General features: G+C 40.7%; 1 protein-coding gene across 12 annotated transcripts in view; it reads right to left on the bottom strand.

The window, feature by feature from the left end:
* Nucleotides 1-20,837, bottom strand: part of PDE4DIP (phosphodiesterase 4D interacting protein) — a 241,637-nt gene that overhangs the window by 42,541 nt on the left and 178,259 nt on the right. For all 12 annotated transcript variants that reach the window (XR_009244910.1, XM_058660126.1, XM_058660134.1 and 9 more), the window contains 8 exons: nt 20,000-20,167; nt 17,982-18,063; nt 16,612-16,703; nt 14,026-14,142; nt 13,673-13,810; nt 13,085-13,197; nt 11,878-12,005; nt 1,469-1,557 (listed from right to left, as the gene is read on the bottom strand). Coding sequence is in view for 11 of the 12 variants with exons in the window: in XM_058660126.1 (XP_058516109.1) it covers nt 1,469-1,557; nt 11,878-12,005; nt 13,085-13,197; nt 13,673-13,810; nt 14,026-14,142; nt 16,612-16,703; nt 17,982-18,063; nt 20,000-20,167 (927 nt within the window). In the remaining variant the exon portion in view is untranslated. The remainder of the gene's footprint in view (nt 1-1,468; nt 1,558-11,877; nt 12,006-13,084; nt 13,198-13,672; nt 13,811-14,025; nt 14,143-16,611; nt 16,704-17,981; nt 18,064-19,999; nt 20,168-20,837) is intronic.

Raw genomic sequence — 20,837 nt, forward strand, 5'->3', positions numbered from 1 at the left:
ATAATTTACAGGGCAGGTTGCCACAACTAAAAATTGGAGCAAAGGGTATGCATGACTAGGGACAGTTTAAATCATGTCGATTAGAATGTGGCTACCTAGCTCCCATGCTTATGACTCTTGTTTACTTATCCCAAAGTTCATCCTGTCCCATGGTCTCTGTAATCACCAGTGATCATCCAACATGCCAATCTAGCTTTATCTCATTCATCCTACAGGTCCTCAAAGAAAGCAAGGAACAAGGGACAGAGGGAACTGCTCAGAGAGACAGTGGTATACATGATTCAAGTCATAACCATAGGTTAGGAAAACTCAGAAGCAGCTGTTCAAGCAGAGCTCATGCAAGAACTCAAGGCAGAAGGTCAGGCACAACTAGAGCAACAAAAATTAAATTGTTCTAGAAGGTAAAGAAATTGTTGAGAACATGAAAAGGTATCCCAGACAAACTTACATCCTCAAAAGCCAAACTGTGTAAGATTTAGACACTACCCACGTGAGCTCTTCTTATGATTTGTTAGATATGTCGTCTCTTCTTAGGCAGGAGATGTACAGGCAGACCCAGAAAGCCTCATTTCCCCTACAGTTGTCCTAAGAGGCACCCACAAAGCCATTATTGGACAAGCTCAGTGGCTTCTGCAGAAGGATATGACCATGACCCAGTTTCTTCTTAACAACTGAATCACAGGCATGGTCCCTCCAAGAGGTGTGACTACTCAAGACACTGGACAAAGTAGAGATAAACAGGAGTTCCAGTGAATGCTGTGGGGTCGCTATGGGTGACTTAATCCCTGATGTACATGATAGTCACTCTTGGGCTTGAGAACATGCTGTTTTTCCCTTCACTGATGGTAGCAAGTGTTCAGGCCTTGGGCAACAAGTTCTGAGGCTTGACTGAGCTTGTTGATGAAGTACCACCTGCTGGTCATTGACTTCTTAGGAGCTAGGTGACTTTGTCGGTTGTGTGAGAGTTCCCTTTCACGTAATGAGATTTCATTTTCCTCACTTTAGAAATGCTTCGATCCTCTGGAAGCTTCCCAAGGAGTATTCTTCACGTCCTAGGCCCTGCAACCTCCCCAGGCAGCCCTTTCATGACTCCCTGTCTTCTAGAGTGTGTTTCAGTTATAAAAGCCCTGGAACAGAAGCTCTCAGTGTCTTGCAACCAAATATTTTCCTGAAGTTTTAGCTATGGGGTGTATTTAGGGGCAAAAGGTAGGTGGAGGGGTTAGGAAGCTGAAGGAAGACCTTTAAGTAATAAAAACCAAAGGGTGAATTAGAGAGGAAAGTGGAGTGAGGATGTGAGTTGAAGAGGCAGCTGGAGAGCATGGGGAGGTCAGGAAGCAGCTTAGGAAATTACTTAAATTAAAAAAATATCTTCTCACTCCACGTCCAGGTGGGCCGTAGGAGGCATGAGAACCTCAGAAGGACTGTGTACCTCCCACCCTGGGAACCCCAGAACCTGACCCTGACTTACTTGCTGGTGGCTCCTGTGAGCAGCTTCCTCCTCAATACTGTCCGTGAACTCGGTGCTTGTATCTTCAGTGTCATCTCCTGCAGCTGAACCTGGAATAAGTTCAGAAAAGAAGGGTGATTCCCTTTGCAGATGGCTTCCAGACAGCAGGTACATGTACAATCATCTTGCCATTCGCCTCTGATTTCTTCCTTCCTCCATATGCATGGGCCCCTTGCCAGCAGGGCAGGCAGGAAAAGCAGCTGTCTTCTTACTGCACTGATCATGTGTAAAGCTCAGGTCTTGGCTTCAGTACATCAGGTGGCTTTGATTGCCTGGTCCTGTACCTAAATAGCTGATGGCCACTCTGTCATCCCTCTCAGAACAGGCGAAATTATTCCTCTCCCTGATGTACTAGGTAATAGCTTTCCCTTCTGTAGCATGGACTGCACATGAGCAGCTTACTTCCCAACACAGTGCTGAGCAGCAGTCCTGGGATGACAGCCCTGTTCCTCTCACACTTTTCCATTGTTAGGATCAGCTGCGCCTGGGGTGACAATCTCTCTGTGAACCTCCCCCGATGGGGTCCTGTGGCCTCCAGAGTCCAGATCTAGTCACACTCCAAGGTTGTTCGCAAATCCCTTCCACTGACCTCTCTTTCCCATATTTCTCAAACTCCTGTTGCAGGTCAGCACCCTTTGCAAGAAGGATTTTTGGCACTGCTTTGTCCAAGTGGGATTTAATCCACCCTTTCACTCCTCAAGTCACCCTTGAGGACAAGTATCTACATGCTGCTCCAAAGGATAAAGCACTGTGGTTCGTGATCTGGACAACGTGCTCAGTCAGCACTAATGGACAGAGCTTTCCGTAGAGCTGGTGTTGTCCACTGCCTGTGCTGCCCAACAGCAGAGCCCCCAGGTACAGGTGCCCCCTAAAACTGAAATGTGGCTAGTACGTCTAAAAGACTCTATTTCTTACTCCATGTAAGATCTTTTTATTTAGATAGCCACATGCACCTGGTGATACCCATATTGGTCAGCACATTGTCTGGGACATTTCTTCCTCTACACATCAGTTTAAAAAATGGCCAATCAAGGATTGTGGTTCATATTACTAACCTTTTCTAAAAGTGTGGGTATTCATATAGTTAATCCATTTGAACACCAAAGAAAATTTACTGTCTTACAGAATCTGTCCCCAGTTTCAGAATCTTCAGATCCTAGTGTTGATTCTGACCTCAGCAATCAACTTGTTGGAACTCTTCTTCTGACCAGTTAAAAACTTGAACCTCAGACAAGATTAAGTGGCTGGTCCAAGGTTACACAGCTAGTCTTGGCAACAGCTGTGCTGTTTCTTATGACAATATGTTTCTTTGCATCTTCCTCCACGACCAAGCAATCTACCTGTTCCCAAGCAGACATCCATGACTGAAAGGCTCCACAAGAACAATGAGCATTCACTACCCTTGCAAATGAGGTGAATTGAAGCAGTCCACATCTATACTCCTACAGGTCTTGGGAGCTTCAGTTCATACCAGCGTTTGCCATGGCCCAGGTGGATCTCCCCAGAGAACTGAGAGACAGTGGGCATGCTGCCCTAACATCTTACATTCCCTGGCCCTCACTGAACATTCTATCAACTTTGTACCAGGGCAGGGCCTTGATGAGGCACCTTTACTGCGCAGCATCCTTAGAGATCTATTGTGTGCAGTCTATTGTGGGAACTTCAGACACTCTTTCAAACAAGCTCCAGCACCATTTCATTCAGGGTACTGATTGAGTAGAGGTGAATAAACACAACATCTCCTGCGGGCTTTGATAACTCAGTGAATGCAAGTCACTGAGGATGTCTGCATTCTATCACAATCATTTCATGAAATCTTGCCCTGTACAATAGTAGAAAACACAGCTTTCCTGGCTGAAAAGGAAATGACCTGTCTTCTCAGTGGCAGATTAAGAAAACACACTTTTCACATGGTTTTTCTTTTGGAGTCCTGGGCTAGAAAACCACTCCGTGGTTGAGAAGCGTTCCACTTTCTCTGAGGTGAGGATCTTCATGCCCTTACCTCTTAGTGGTAGTTCAGTCATGCCAGACCTACATGGCAAGATAATTCCTGATTACTTTCAAGGAGTAAGTGAAGTAGGAACTAGAAAAGGTCATGGTCACTGGTTTCGAAGAATTTTTGCTAACAGGCTCTGCCCTCCACTCAGCTGTGTCAGCCCTTCTGATGCCACATCTGCCTTGCTGAGTAATGGTCCCTCTCCGATTCACTGGGGGGCAGGATGTTATATATGATTCTGACTTCCTCCGGGATTAAACGGAGGCAAAGGGAGAATGCCCCATTTCATCCCATACTTTAATTAAAGAAACCATTTATCCAAAGCTTCAGTGAAGCCCTCATGTTGTGATTCTCAGAAGTTCAGAGCCTCTGACCATACACAATGTCCCTTCTCTAGATTCAGGAAAGGATGTGTATTTTCTAATGGCTGCCTGACCCTGCTCAAAGTACACAGTAAGTAAAAAAAAAGAAAAAAATGACCTACAATAAACCTTGGGTGAAAATCTTAAGCATTATACAAATGTGTTCTTATCACTGAGTTAAAATATTCACACTTCCATAGACTTTTTAGATTGAGGATGCTATAATGACTAAGAACATGAACTCTAGAATTGGATTATCTAAGTTTGATTTTGCTTTTGTGACTACTTGATGTTAGGCAAGTCAATTTTTTTTGTAACTCATTTTTTGCATGATTAATTGTATTATCCACTCCAAACAGTTATGCGAACTTCACAAAGAGTTTACTGATTTTGAAGTGCATAAAAGAGAGCTTGGAACTTTCATGCAAAATATAAGATCAATAAATATATAGGTAAACATGTATGTCATATACATGTATCTAGAGGAACTGTATAAGGGAGAGAAGTAGATACATTACAGCATGCATCTTTACTCCTGAATCAAAGGACTCCCAATGAAACTATTAAATATATGTTGACAGTAGGATGCTAGACATCCTACCATTGTCTATACCTAGTGTCATGATACACTTAAGTAGCAGAATGATGCACTTGTGACTGCTGAGGGACTGCCCTATTGAAATAATATAGGGGAAAACAGTGTGTGGGGGGTGGGCGGGACAGAAGATGCACAGGGTGGAAGGGGAAACCACTGAGCCTATGGAACGGTATCATGAAAAGGACAGATAGATAGATAGAGAAAAAGAAAGAAAGAAAAAGAAAGAAAAAGAAAGAAAGAACGAACGAACGAACGAACGAAAGAAAGAAAGAAAGAAAGAAAGAAGTGAGGGTAGAGTTTGGCACACAAACATGCACCCTTATTGAAAGTTGTCATTCATTATCAGCAAGCTAAAGAGAGCCCATGGGCAGCAAATTTGACTCAGAAGGTCAGAGGCTCCAGAGCTTAAAGGTGTCGGCAAAGAGGTTCCCCATCTACGGCTCTTCATGATCTTGGTGGGCTCTCCCTGCACTTCTTTCTAAATCTCTTTCCCTTAGCAGGAGTTGAAATACCATGTTGTTCCCCCTGCTCCACAGGAATTTATAAAGCACAGGACTGTCAGCGAATCAGGGCTTTATAAACAGGAGTCGGCAGCATTCCTCATCACTGCCGTCAGTGCCATGCTGATCTGTCCTTCACAGAAGAACTCATTGGAGTATCATTTCATTCTGTTGGAAGAAGTCCAAATTGGGTGATCAAGACCATTTGCCACTAACCCTACTCTGCCATCACTGTTATTTACCCCCTTTTAGTCATTCCAACGGAATCAAGAGAAAGGGGGTAATATTTTCCTGTAGAATTGATTAAAACACAGCAGGGGTTAATTTACTCATTTTGACAGGGAATTTGAATGCTAAACCTTGCCATCATGCCAAGTGTATTTTTTCCTCAGTGATGGTCTTTCGTATTAGGCTGTCTCCAGGCCATCTTGCGTTCACCCCCAGGCACTGTGTCATGTACTTATTACAAGATCGCAAGTTTATGTCAGGGGCCAACAATTACTGATTTCATAGTCAGATGCTGTATCAAAAAACTCCAGGCAAAAAGTCTCCTATCAACCCACCTATCAACCCCATAAATTCACCTGTATCCATTCCCTTCATGACTTAACATCAAGAGTATATATATGTGTGCATACATATATGCATATATATGTATATATGTGTGTGTGTGTATATATATATATGTATAGTCTTCCATAGCTTCTGCAAAAAAATAAAATTGTCTCAGCAGATTCTGATCTTGAAACTGAAGTCAAAGAAAATGGTTCAATCCCTTCCTAAGATGTTTTTTTCTGGAATATATTAAGTAACTGTAAAACAAATTACAATCAAAAACACTTTTGGGGGTGTGCGATTTCACTATGGTAATTATTCAATAAAACTGGAGTCAGCCATCCTTAGGCTGATGGAAACATGTGTAAATTAGAGTTGTTCTAGGCAGACAGGGAGACATGACCACTGTGTTTATTCTGCAATGTTTCAGAAATTCTTCCTGGAGCTAGTGCTGTGGCAGAATGGGTAAAGCCTCTATAACATCAGCAGCCCATGTGAGTGCCAGTTTGTGTCCCAACTGCTCCAGGTGTGATACAGCTCCCTGCTAACGTGCCCGGGAAAGCAGCAGAGGATGGCACAAGTGCTTGGGCCCCTGGGTCTACTTGGGAGACGTGGATGAAGCTCCTGGGGTTCCCGAGTTTTCCCTGGCATGGCCCTGGCTGCTGCAATCATCTGGGGAGATGGCTCTCTTTCTCACTCACTTTCTAACTCTTTAAATAAAATAAATAAATAAATAAATCTCAAAAAACATTTTTTTTCTGCTCATAATCTTTTTGTTTTCTCTTCCTCAAAAAACACAGCAACAACCCTTCCTAGGAACATATAGAGACAGCACTCGCAGCACAAGTTTCTCAAACCTCCGTCTTGCCTTCTACCACAGTTTGGGCCAAGAGAGCATGGGAAGATTTCCAAGGCGAAGCGACACTTCACAATTGTGGGGAAAGTGCAATGTTGGTAATTCAGTCTCACTCCTTTGAGGAGAGAATTTCAAGTTTCTTTTTCTTCCTTAAGGTAAGTAAATGCTCATTCCATACTCTCACTTTGATTTGGAATTTTAGGACAATCATTAAGAGATTAAATAAACAAAAAAGATATATCCTTTCTCTATTTTTCTCATAAAATTTTTAAAGTATGAAATCAAATAGTTTCTGTTGGCCTTTGATATGTTTATTCAATCAGTAATGTTGTGCTGTCTCAACTAAAGCAGCTGAAATGCTAACATTTTATTCATAAAAAAAAGTACACTGTTCCATTCAGCAGAAATGTTAACACAGCTTCCAGGGAGAAAAAAAAACATATAGCTTAATGTGCAGGGGAAATAGTGCTGAATATAATCTAACCCAAAAGTTCTGATCCTATGGCACAGTACTTCCTCCTTCTCTGTAACTGTTACAGATCATTGCCCTCAACAGCCTATAAAAGCCTAAGTGATACAAGCAAACAAAACTGCTTTTATCATCGATGGACACAGATGGAAATTCGTGATTTATAAAGCCTGTGTATACACATGGCTTTACAGTTTTGAGACTGAGAAAAGCACCTTAATGATTTTATATACTAAAAGCCAATCTCCAGGCATGTGTTGGACAATGAGCTCTTCAGGGGAACGTGGCCAACGATTTGATCCATGTCCTTAACACCCCTCCTCTTCATAATACTTTAGATCAGTTTTTTGATGTTGCCTAACTTTTTATTTTATCCTCTCAGTTTTACAGAAAGAGTGTGATAAGCATTTTTACATCTGAAGTTTTACTTTTAACGACAGAAAAATAGAAAATAACAAGAATAATTAGCACATCACTTTAACTATTCCATTTCAAATCTGATGAAACCAGTATTCTCAGCTGTATAGTTCAGAGTTTCCCTTCCAATTGTCATTCTTTGTCAGAGGCAAATTTTCTATTTGTGAAATTCATCGTGGCTCATGTGTTTATATACAAAGGAACTGGGGACTTACCTTTAGTCAGTACTCAAGACTATTCAAAAGTAACAGCCATTTCCTAATCCTGTTTTATAAAGATATTGCTACAAACAGTGAAAGGCTTAAATCACAATCCAAAAATACCCCAAGACTCAAACTGTCATCCTACGGAACTCTAATGGATTAGCCTATTGGCTCATTTCTTCTTCTTTTTTTTTTTTTTTAAATCCTTGGATTGTCTTATAACAGCTCCATATTTCCAGTTGTTCTCTTTATAACACCAATGATTTTATGCTACCACTCCCTGGGAGTTAACCTTAAGAGAGAAAACATATATATGTATCTCACAAATTGTTAGCTTAATAAAAAAGGTGAGCTAATTTGTTCTACTTCTAAAGCAACTTCCTGAAGGCAAGATAGAGGGCAGACTTCAAGTGTGGGTTATGGAAGTCTAACCCCTTCCCCGCAGGACCCTGGCTACAGAACTGAAGACCACCACCTGAGGCCCCTTGTTGGAAAAGGCAACTGGAGCATTTTCAGACTGGCAAATGTGAAGCCTCTATCATGCTTTAATATAAAACGGTCATGAAGCCAGAAAACAAGGACTTTATCCTACCAATGGGAACCAGAGCTTTCTCATTTCAGCTCAAGGGAAGCAAAGGACCATTGTTCTCTATAAGGTTCACAGTCCAAAGAAAGGAAGTTTAAGTAGATCAATCTTTATTTTTCAAAGAAATGAATAATTTCCAGTGTATATGACCTTCTGTTTTTCCCTAACCAGAAGCCCTCAGATCTGCCTTGTAATCAAAGTAAAAAGAATTCAAATCAAATTTCTTTACCCAGTTTGAAGTTATGAGCCTCTTATAACCCAGATGCTGAATTAGAAGTGTAAGTAAGCTTTTATGGACATCTGCCATAAAGAATCATGAAGGTATAAACTGTGTAAGTAGAATATACTAAAGACCCTTCTAAGAGGCTTGGATCTAATACTCTACAGGATTTTTTTCTTTAACTTAGTAGATCTCTTATTACACAACTGAAACATTTTTTAAAAATATCAACAAAAGGGCCCGGCGGCGTGGCCTAGCAGCTAAAGTCCTCGCCTTGAAAGCCCCGGGATCCCATATGGGCGCCGGTTCTAATCCCAGCAGCTCCACTTCCCATCCAGCTCCCTGCTTGTGGCCTGGGAAGGCAGTCGAGGACGGCCCAATGCCTTGGGACCCTGCACCCGCGTGGGAGACCCGGAAGTTCCTGGTTCCCGGCATCGGATTGGCGCGTACCAGTCCGATGCGGCTCACTTGGGGAGTGAAACATCGGATGGAAGATCTTCCTCTCTGTCTCTCCTCCTCTCTGCATATCCGGCTTTCCAATAATAATAATAAAATCTTTTTTAAAAAATATGAACAAAAATGTATTTTCCCTAAGAAGTAGAGGTACTAAAATTATTTTCTCTGTCCACAGCTGAATAAAAAGAAGTTTGTGTACAGGAATTAGGTGAAATTGATGAATAAAAGCAAACCCTACTGAAGTAAAAAGTTAATCTAACTAAAATAGCCCAATAATACCTTTTCAAAAAAGTCCTAATTTGGCTAAGTAGACAAAAAGAGACCACTGGGGAAATGTTGATTAAAGCTGTTAAAGTGTTACTAAACTAAAAATAATCAGAGTTCAGTAATTCAGTTTAAACCCGTAAAAGAAAGAGTTAGAGGAAATTTGTGCCATAAAGATTTCTATTTCAATCATTAAAAAATTTAATCAGATAGTTTTTTTTTCAACTCTATGTCCTAAAAAAGACTTCATCTACCCTGACCTCTTAGAACTCTACATATATTCAAATAGGAAATGTGGCAAAAATGAAATCTGTCTATATTTTTCACAATTTCAATTCTATGTTTCTGATTATGCATGACCTAAGTAAAAATTTACTGCATTATTTTTATTTCAAGAATTCTTTATTCAATCGCAAGATGCTATAAACACATGATGTTTTATCTAAAATTAGCATAATGTTAAAAAAAAAGTTCCTGGCAAAGGTAGAATAATCCAATAAGAGAAAGAATCATGCTCCTGGAAAGAGAATGGAATCATATTATACTAGGTTAAATATGATTAAATGAGTGACGTGTCAATCACAGCACCACCTATTGGTAGTTTATAGACAAAACTGAGACATAAAATCATCACACAAAATTGTTAAAATAGCAAGCTTCTCCTGATAACACCATTTGCAAGCCTCATTCTTGCTCTCAAGACCAGAAAGTTAGTACCACATTTTAATTGCATTTATGGTGTCAAGATCAAACTCTTAATTTATTCTTCTATCAATCTACTTTTGTTGGAGGTTTAAAGGTGCACTTATTATTTATCACCATATTCGCCATGAGCTCTTAGGCCCACAAATCACCAACATCTGAATCTTAACAACAGTCTTCAAAAGCTTCCTTTGTCTATTAGTAAAATTAAAGACAGACATCCTCTGAAGGCCTTGCTGTAATAACGTGACAGACTGGTCACTGATGGGCTGACGTTTCTACTGCTCACCTCCAATACCCACCCACCTTGCTTCTGGGAAGTCACAGAAAGTTTCAAGTTGGAAAGGGCCTCTTAAAATGCAGACACGTAGTGTAGTTCTGTTTATATGGTTTTTTTTCCCCCAAACAGTTTTTTTTCCCCCCTTTCAATAGCTACTAACATACTAGAATGATATATCCAGTAAGGGATTATCTTAGGGGCTGGCACTGTGGTGTAGCATGTTAAGCTGCCACCTATGACGCAGAATCCCATGGGGTGCTATGTGGGAAGGTGCTCCACTCTGACACAGCTCCCTGCTATTGCACCTGCGGAAACCAGTGGAGGACAGCCCTGGTGTGAGACCTGCAGGAAGTTCTCTACTCCTAGCCATTGCGGTCATCTGGGGAGTAGACCAACAGATTTTTTTCAACCTTTCTATCTCTCCCTCTGTGTAACTCTGCTTCTCAAATAAAAATAAATCTGAAAAAAAGAGGTGAGCTTATATCTGCCAATCTTTGCAAACTACTTACAAGATTCCAGAATGTTTCTCCAGTAGAAGAGTTCTTCCTATCATTTTAGTCTGACTGAAGCTCTGTTATAGGAATAGGTAAAATTACGGGACCTTGGAAGGAATTCGGACTGTAATGTAAGCCATGTCAACATAGGAATGTGAAAGAACTAAAACACTATGTTAAAACAAAAAGAAAAAAAGAAATGTGCTCCACCTAGCACATTTTTCCCCATCACATGTGTGACACTGGAAAGCCTCAATCCCTATTCCAAACCTATATCCAGCAGAAATAAGAAACCTCATGGTGCTGAGTCTACAATGGTCCAAGGTTATCTAGTTACTTTCCACACTCATGGCATTTAAGATACCAGAAACACAATCTCCAGTGCCCCCTACCTTCTGTCACAAGAAAGCACTGAAACAATGACTAATTTCTATGAACACCAACCTATGACATTTCTTTCTGAACTATTCAAGCACTTCAAAAACCACAGCCTATTACTTGTTTTAATATGAAGAAAAGCATACGCACTAAATATTGACAAGTATAGGACTCCACTGCCACTACCAACTGGAAGTTCTGAAGCAATATTCTCTTCAGCCTGTAAGTTATTTGGTGAAATACTGAATTGAAAGGGAGACACTACACTTGAAGTTACCTTTGGACCTGAATAATTTTGACTCTAAAAGAACTTTCTTAAAGTTATGTTCTGAAATTAAAGAGATCAAAGAAGAAATCATCTTACAAGGAATTTAGTCTGCACCTTTTCACTTTCACCTGTGTTTTCAATAGCCAAGTCTGAAACAACGGTAGGGATAAAGGTTCACTGTAAACACCTTAATAGGCTTTGCCTTGATCTTTAACTTGGCCTTTCCAACACCTGCAGTCTACTACTACAAGACTATACCTAGTTTTGATTTACTTTGTCCTTTGATTTGATTAAAAATGCTCTCACTCAAAGAGCTGCAGTTCACTGAATGGCAAAAATAATACACACACATGCATTTACAACATGATATGGAACATAGGAAATGGATTGTGAAACTGGGAAGGAATAAACTTTATTGGCCCATAGAAGGATGAGGGAATGAGAAGGGGCTAGGGCAAAGAGTGAATATGGGTGGAAAAACTAAAATGGAATGATTTAAAATGTGCAAATACACTTTGTAACCTCCACTGCCAATTTATAGATAGCTATATACAGTGAGATACAGGTAGGCTAAAGTGAGTTCCACTTTGTAGTTGATGCTATTTGTACCAGTTTTATCATGAGTGAGTCACCATTTGATTCTGCCGAACCAGACAAGGCTCCCACTGGTTAGTGTAAACAAGGTTTCCATCCTGGGCTGCAGGCTGACCCGCCAGTGCTCAGAAGGCATGCTCGTGACGGACTCGCACACTCTCCAGTTGCCCACCTCCAATGGCGGCCAGCGTCTCCAGCCTGCTTAAGCGCTCCAGGCTTCTTCCAAGAACTTCTTCTAGTCGACTGCGTAACACCTGGGCCCCTTCCAGTTCCACCTGCAGAGTTCGGTCTCTTTCAGAGCTGATTAAATACGCCGTGTGGAAGGAAAATGGGTTAGTCATCAGGTGAAATGAATTTACATACATTTCCCCAAGAGCCACCAGCACCACTCTAAGGCACGAGGCATCCTAAAGTCACCGTTGTGTAGGACACAGTAACTGCAAGGAGCCTTTGTTGAGAACAACAGTGGTCACCACTGCTAGGCTAGCAAGGCTTGCTCTCTTATTTACAGTGAGTCCCTTTACACTAGATTCTGGATTGACTTCACATAAAACTACAGCTTCTAAGTTGTACCTCACACATCAAAAGTTCATAGAAGAAAAATTTCATGATCTGAAGGCTTTAGTTTTTGAAAAACTAAAATCCAGGAAAAGCAAAATATGTTCTCATTTGGTATCAAACTTGACAATGCTCTGAAAAGGAACCAGTTGGAAAGACTAAATATGCAGAGGTTCTTTAAAAAGTAACACAATCAAGTGGTCCCATCATGTAGTTACTCTGATTATCATTATCCTGATGTGGAAGGAAAAATGTTTTTTAAAAGTCAATAATAATTTAGAAGAAACTGAATAGTAAAAGAACAAAAATTTGGAAAGAAGAAAAAAGAAACTGGGGGTGGAGGTGCGGTACTAGGCAGGAAGCCAAATTGAAAAAAAAAAAAAAAGACCTAGAAAGACAGATAAAATCAAAGTCAAGTGGTATAAGAAATTGCATTAACTGTGATGGTTACTGTTCATCCTGGGGTGATATTTTAGCCATAACAATGAATATATTTTCTTCAAGATACTGAATGAGCATCAGGTCCATAACAGTCTCACTGTTATAATGTCCTTTAACAGGACAGGAAGCACAGGAAAGGAACATTCAGTGAGTTGCCCTCTTGTGAGGCATTCTCATTTAATCTCTGCAAGAGGTATGTGAAATAGGTACCATTCCTGACTTAAGACTTAGACACCAGCTCCAATACAACAAACAACAGAAATGGGTGACCCCAGTATTTTTTTCCTCCTCTGGTACCATATACGTCTAAACTTAATGAATAATTAAAAGAACAGAAAATTTTTACAAAGAGCAAAAGGCAAAAAGAGTCCCTCTCTTACTTCTCTGGATGGGCATGGAACTTCACCAGACTGCTATAGAGCTGCCTCTCTGCTTGCAAGGCCTCATTGAGCCGACTCCGTTCATCTACCAGGCCTTCTAGCATCAGCAGCAACTGAGGAAAGAAGAGAGAAGAAGCAATGGCATATGGCAAAGTGAGACACAAAACCATTGTTAATCCTGGGAGAGAAACAACAGAAAAATGCATTAACATGTAGTATGATTAAAAAAGCCAATGATCTTATGACCTGCCTCAGTTTCCCATACTATATCACAGTGTGTGAATCAATGTCATATGCACTATATGTTTTTAACTTCAAAACCCTAAAAGGCAGAATTCAAACATGGGAGCAGTAAGAAAGAAGAGAGGAAAGCCAAAGAACACAAGAAAGAGGCTGAAAGAAAGGACTAAGAGAAAGGATGGAAGGAAGGAGAAGAATGGGAAAGAAGAGGAAGGGAGGGGAAGAGAGAAAATACACAATATGAAATTATATTTGCTGACTCCTTCATAAGCAGCTGAGCTTGACATGTTTTCCTATTCTTTATGCTATGGTAAAAAAAAAAATAAGGTACGTATTCTGATAACTTACCTGTTGTCTTCGGTTTCCTGAGATGTCTTGACCCTGGGATTCCACAGAAGCAACTTTTTCCCGAAGAAGTAAGACTTCTTGGGTCAGGCGTTCCATAGCTGGTATGTCTTCAGGATCAACCAGTTGCATTTGCAGGTCCTACAAGTAAAATAAATATAGATAAAACAGTAGTAATAAAACACTGTTAAGGAGCAAGGGAACCAATGCCCTTGAAACAATCTGCTGTATTTGCGAGTGGGATATGGATAAGCACTGGTCAAGGGACTCAGCATAGCCAAGTACTGTAGGCAGATGTCCCATGGGGATTCTGAGCTACAAACGTCCCCAGCGGTCTTTAAGAAGCTTCGCGAGACCTTTATGAGATCTTCTTTGATCTGTATGTTCCTAGTGAGGGACTCCAGATCGGCAGCCTGCACCTGCAGCTCCTCCTCCTGTGCAGCCATCATGGTCTGTAGAGCGGAAAGCTCCATCTGTGGAGACAAGCAATCCTCAACTCAGTGGTAGAGCAAACAATATCTGTCCCATTCGCGCTTTTAATACTGAGGCAAATGCTTTTCCATTCATGCCACTATCAGCAAAGCATGAAAGGACGCTAGAACATGGGTAGTGCTCTGCTGGATCAGATCAATATACCATGCGATGCAGTGCCTAGGAGTGCTGTATAAGTTGTGATTGTTGTTCTTCTCATGATGTTCTCTACTTTCGTTAGCACAATAAAATACACCAATTTTTTTAGCATATTACATCTTTCCTGTAGATACTGACTGTATATCAATACAATTTTTTTATAATAATATGTTATTTTTTTATTAAAAAAACTTTAAATCAGCATTTTAAAGTAATTTTTAAAAACTAGGTAAGGCGGGGTTGGTGCTATGGCATAGCAAGTAAAGTCACTGCCCATGATTGCCAGTATTCCATATGGATGCCAGCTCATACCCAGGCTGTTCCATTTCTGATTCAGCTCCCTGCTAATGGCCTGAGAAAAGCAGCAGAAGATGGCTCAAGTGACCGGGTCCTGGCCACTTGAGAAAGATTCAGATGAAGCTCCTGGCTCCTGGCTTCAATTTGGCCCAGCACTGGCTACCTGGCCATATGAAGAGTGAACCACTGGATGGCAGATACCTTTCTCTCTTTCAAGACCAGGGGCCCCCTTCAGAGACCTCTATGACTAAGCACAAAGTATCTGCTCCATGGAAACAAAAATGAAAGTAAGACCTCCATCACAGCATGAAAAAACTCTGCAGGCAGACTGACACAGGTTTTAAGTCTGGACATAATCTCACTGACAAGCATTGAAACAGAGGCTCAGTTTCCTCAAATGGAAAATGAAAATAATATTTTCTGTTCATGGCTATGTGAGAATTAGGATAAAATATATGTAATGCATCTGACACATACTAGGACATCTGTGAGTGGTAAATACTGCTGCTGATACTACCACTGTTACTATTATTTTCAAAGACTAAGAACAATATTTAAAAATTTGGGAAAATCCATATGACAGCTGGTGAATACCTCATATTAGAGGAAATGTGGTAATAAATACTTACGGCTTCAGACTTAGAGGTAGGTAGCTGATTAAGGATGCCTAAAGATAAGCAATAGCCAACTATCATTCAAAATACTCCTTTAAAGGCAGTATAATTTTATAATGCTGAAAATAGGACATAACCAACAAACAATATCTAGACTTGCTATATGTGAGAGAAAGAGAAACAGCACATAGAAACTAAATTATCTGACATAAAAAACTAGATAAAGAGTAGGTAGAAACAACAACAAAAAGAAAACCAAGAGGGGAACTCGGGGGATTTTTAAAACTGGCATTTTAAAATTGCACACACTCTCATATCCTCAAAATTTACTGAGTCACACAGCATACATTTGTGGAAAGATGGTAATAACAGCAAGGGGTAAAATAACACAGCTCCATCCCAAGTGTAGGGGTGTAATAAGACAAATCCATCACAAGTGCAGGCATAGATTTTATACTGTGAATCTAATTATGGCAGAAAGGAAGAATAAAACTGAGGAGCTCTAGACATTAGCTAAACGTAATGTAGGGACCCATGATATTGACGGACCTTCTCCAAGAGATGACAGAGCAACACGCATGCTTGGACTATTAGTCTGCAACTCCTTGCTGTGGTGCTAACATTTCTTCTACATTATAGTGGGATATGCAACTGTCTGAACAGTGAAGGAGAGGGGAGAGAGATTCTGTAAGGCTAAGGGATTTCTCCTAAGAAAATTATTGAGAACTTTTACTGCTAGAAAGAGTAAAGCATAAGGTAATTAAAAATGATCTGAACCAGAAACAAATTCTTTGTTAAGTGTTGATAGTCACAAAAGGCCTGAGTTTAAACATGAGCGCTGGCATTTATTAACTATGTGGCTTTTCCTCAAATAATTCCTATTTTTAAAAAGTCAGCTTTTCAGTTTCTTCATCTATAAAAGAGGGCCAGTGCTATTTACTTCATATAAAGTTGTAAAGATGAGTGCTAATTTAAGTACCTACCACAGTACAATAAAACCATGAGGATTCAGTACCATCTATTGATTATACTCAAATTTCTCATTTCGTGTGTCTGAAATTAATTTCATGGGTCTAATGTCATTATCACAATTCTAAGTGAACTTTTTTCACAAGTGTTTGACAAGTGTTTTATCCCCAGAAGTAATGAATAAACTATTGTTTCAGTACTTGAACACCTTTGGTAGTCTTCATTACAAAACCAACAGCACCTTGTTGAAATAAGACAAATACAAAGCCATTTATATTTTTCCTCCAAAATAAAAAAGGCACCCCTGGCACCCAGAATCAGGTATTGTTCTTAGAGAACTTTACTCTTTAGAATAGAAACTACTGTGAAAGCACAATAATTTAGAAATCAAAACTTTCGAATTTAGAAATCAAAACTTCCTAGCAAACTTACGTGGCTCTCTCTCTCTTTTTTAGCCATGAGTTCAAGCTCTTCTTTGGCATTACTTAGCTCTTTTTCCAATCCTGCAATAGTGTCCAAGTCTCCTAAAATGAACACAGTTAGCTTTAATCACTATTAGCAATGTAATCTATGCTATCTCATTTTTGAGGAATTTACTCTGAGGTATATTTCATATATTTGTTTATATTCATATAAACAAGCTATTTTACTTATAACAACAAATACTGCAATCAGCCTACATACTGTTAAGAAAAGATTTTTAAAACATGGTATTACAAATACACAAAATGGAATACTATCCATAGCTGCAAGAAAAAAATCTTATAAATGGAGTAATTTTAAGGATCTATTAAGTAATATAAGCTAGATGTAAGAGAATACATCTAATGTACTATATTAGTTACGAAAAAGGAGAAATACGAACACAGAATGCATTCCATGCATGCAAACATGATTCACCTTCACATTTCAATGAGCAGATCTGGCAGACACAGCCCAACCCAACGACTACACGTAGTGTCACTGAGGATGACACACTTTGATGACCATGTGTTGATGTGATGCACCGAGAAACATGTCACTCACACAATATTCTTGACTAAAGTGTTTAACTAGAATATGGCCATGAGGTAACGGACACACTGAAGGACACCAATCAGCCTGGATTCTTCAGAAACACCACTAATACAAAACACTGCTCTAGATTAAAGGAGACTAAAGAGACAATACAACCATGAGCCCTGGGGCAGGGAAAAACTGGGCAGAGGACATTACTGGGGCACAAGGAACTCTGAAAATGCACTCTGTGTTAGAAAATACAACTACGTCCAATCTAAATGTCCTATGTTTAATAATGGTACTGCAGATCTACAGAAGAATGATCTTGTTCTTAAGAAATAATTACTGAGGTATTCAGGGATGAAGTATCATGATGTCTATAATAAATGTTCATATATATATACATATATATACACATACCTATATATCTATATATACATAGGAAGAAATGCAAATATAGCAACATGTTAAATATTGGTATGTCCTAATAAAAACTTAGGGACTGGTACTGTGGCATAGCAGATTAAGTCATTACCTGTGACTTCACCCTATGAGTGCCAGTTCAAATTCCATCTCTTCCACTTTCAATCCAACTCCCCACTAATGTGCCTGGGAAAGCAGCAGAAGATGGCCCAAGTGCTTAGGGCCCTGCCACCCACGTGTATGTGGTTTTTTCAGGTCAATCTGAACATCTAGTTCCAGTATGGTAGAAGGAAAAACAAAATCTTCCCAAAATTGTTAGCACTAAGATACAGAAAGAAAAAGTGAGAAGGTTCTTTCATGAAATAAAATTGTTTACTTACTTAGCATGGACCTGGGTATGCTGGCATCCTCTTTGGCAGTCAATGATGTGCTACCATCTCTGGATGATACATGCAGTGAACCCTAAATTTGGAAGAGTCAGGAGATTTAGGAAGATAGAGACAGGTCTTGAAATATTCTCAGACAATCTGGTATTATAATGATCAAACTGGAGTGGGAATTTGGCCAAGCTGTTAAGATACAAAGGTCTTCTGGCACTGGGGGCTAGCTCAGTCAAGCTAAACCACAGAACCACCTGGAGAGTGCATAATCTGGGAACGGGAATGGCCTGAGAGGGAAATAGTGGGATCCTCCCTCTTGGGTTGCCACTCCCCATGGGAGGGCACAAAAACTAGGACAGGCGCTGGGGTAGCTAGACAGACACCCAACAACTTCTGTGAAGGCTGGATAGTTGAGCTGGTTAGATGCAACAAGGTTAAAAACCCACTGACATCTATGAGAGCAGAAGGGAAGCTGGGTCAGACTGGATTAGTATGCCACACAAACAGGCAAACCAGGGTAGGGGGCGGGCCTGGTTGGGGTTATTGTGGGTCGCTCCAACTAGGCTGCAACTCCCACTGGTTTGTGTGAGGGCTGAGTATGCGTTGGGCAGAACCAGGCTGGACAGCAAACACCCATCGGTTCCAGAGCAGGACAGGGATGGAAGCAGCACCAACCCAGCGACTGCAACCAACAGCTGATTGGGGTGATGGACTATGGCGGGCCCTACACTTGCCAGCACATACAAGAACCTGATCTGGGAATACCTCAGACAAAGTTCCATTGGGGATTCCCCCAATCGAACTTTCAGACTCAGAACGCTATCCATCAAACGACAAGACAGAACAAGTCAACCAGCCACCTCAGCTATATGTTGGTAATGGACAAACTGGGCAAACGGAGACGCTATGATGGACTGTGTCGGCCAGGGGACTCTCCAGCAACTGCAATGTGCTTGGAGTGACGAGAGGGGCAGCAATGCAGAACTGTTGAATTATCGGAACCACTTGGACAAGACCCTCGGAGCGTGCCAACATCTGGGACCTGGGGTGGGAGGGAGTCTGGACGGGGCTTCTCCTTTAAAATCTGATTTTACATCAGGTTTATTAAGGAAACAATATGGAACTAATTGTCTTACCCATCTTTCTGTAGAGCTTGAACCTTTTTACCCTAATTATGTCAAGACTGTCAAAAAAAAAAAAGATACAATGGTCTTATCCACTTAAAAAAAGAGAGAGATTTGGGGTCCCAGTATTATAGCCTCGTGGCTGGCGTCCTTGCTTTGCATGCCCAGAATCTCATATAGGTGCCAGTTCTAATCCCGGCAGTCCCGCTTCCCATCTAGCTCCCTGCTTGTGGCCTGGGAAAGCAGTTGAGAACGGACCAAAGTCTTAGGACCCTGCACCCACATGTGGGAGACCTGGAGGAGGCTCCTCCTGGCTCCTGGCTCCTGGCTTCAGATCGGCTCATCTCTGGCCATTGTGGCTGCTCAGGGAATGAATGAGAATATGGAAGATCTTTCTTTCTGTCTCTCCTCCTCTCAGTATATCCGACTTTTCAATAAAAATATACAAAAATTTTTTTTTATTTGATGCCCATGTTCCAAACTGGAACACCTGGATTTGATGCCTGGCTCCAACATCTGAACCCCGCTTTCTACCAATGGTAACCCTCACAGGCAGCAGTGATGCCTCAGGTAATTGAGTTCCTGCCTCTCGTGGGAGAAACCTATACATACTCCCTCGCTCCAGGCTTTGAGCCCAGTCAGGGTTCACTGTGGGCATTTCAGGAGTGAACAATGAATGGGAATTCTGCCTCTCGCTCTCAAATTGTGTGTGTGTGTGTGTGTGTACATGTGGGTACATACATAACAACTGCCAAACTTTACACAGTGAATACAAAAGGGAAAAAGACTCCTCTCTATACATCTGATTTTTCAACAAAAATTAAAAATAAAATCTTTAAATAAAGAAGGGCAAAGAGAATCAGCATGAATACCTAGAAAGTCTGTAATTCTTACTTGCTCAGTCTGCTCTGCAAGTAGAGGGCCACTGGAGGCAACTTCAGCTTGTTGGTGAGAACCGAATGCTTGGGACATCATGCACTCTTTCCCTCCTAGATACTGGCGCAGGGCCTGTAACTCTGAATTTCTTTCCATTAGGGCTTGTACCATCTTTTCTGCGGCAGCCTAATAGAAGAAAAAACCCAAACATAAAAAGATAATTCAGTAAAAAACAAAAGTTGTGTTCTTCAGATATTTTTTAAAAACCAACTACTGACTAAAAAGCCATCAGGAGACAAAGAAATAGTTTCCCTAGAGCTGTTCTTTCAGTCTGAACTTCTCATCACTGAACATTTGTATCAAATGCTCCTTCCAGATTTTTGCCAAGATTTGTCTTCTTAGTATGTACTAAGATAGCACTGGGAAAAAGATTTAAACTTTAGTTTATCAGATGATTCCAAGAATCTAAACAAGAAACAACAACAAAAAAAATCTAGCTTCCTTTGAAAATCAAGCAGGTGGATTCTGAGCTACTGGTCCCTGATACGCATCCACAGTTTTAAGGAGAAAGATATCTGGAAATCAGGAAAAATTAAGAACTAACTTCTGGATTTGGTGTCGTGGGACAGCATGTTAAGCCACCACTGGCAAAGCTGGTAACCAGAGTGCTGGTCTAAGTCCCAGTTGCTCGGTTTCCCATCCAGCTCCTTGCTAACAAACCTGGGAAAGCAGAGGAGAATGGCCCAAGTACTTGGGTCCTTGCCTCCCACACAGGAAACTGAAACGGAGTTTCTGGCTTCAGCCTGGGCTCAGCCCTTGTAAGATCTGGGCAATGAACTAGTAGTGGATGGAAGAT

Source organism: Ochotona princeps, chromosome 2 (assembly GCF_030435755.1).
Source record: "Ochotona princeps isolate mOchPri1 chromosome 2, mOchPri1.hap1, whole genome shotgun sequence".
In the NCBI taxonomy this organism is placed as follows: Eukaryota; Metazoa; Chordata; class Mammalia; order Lagomorpha; family Ochotonidae; genus Ochotona; species Ochotona princeps.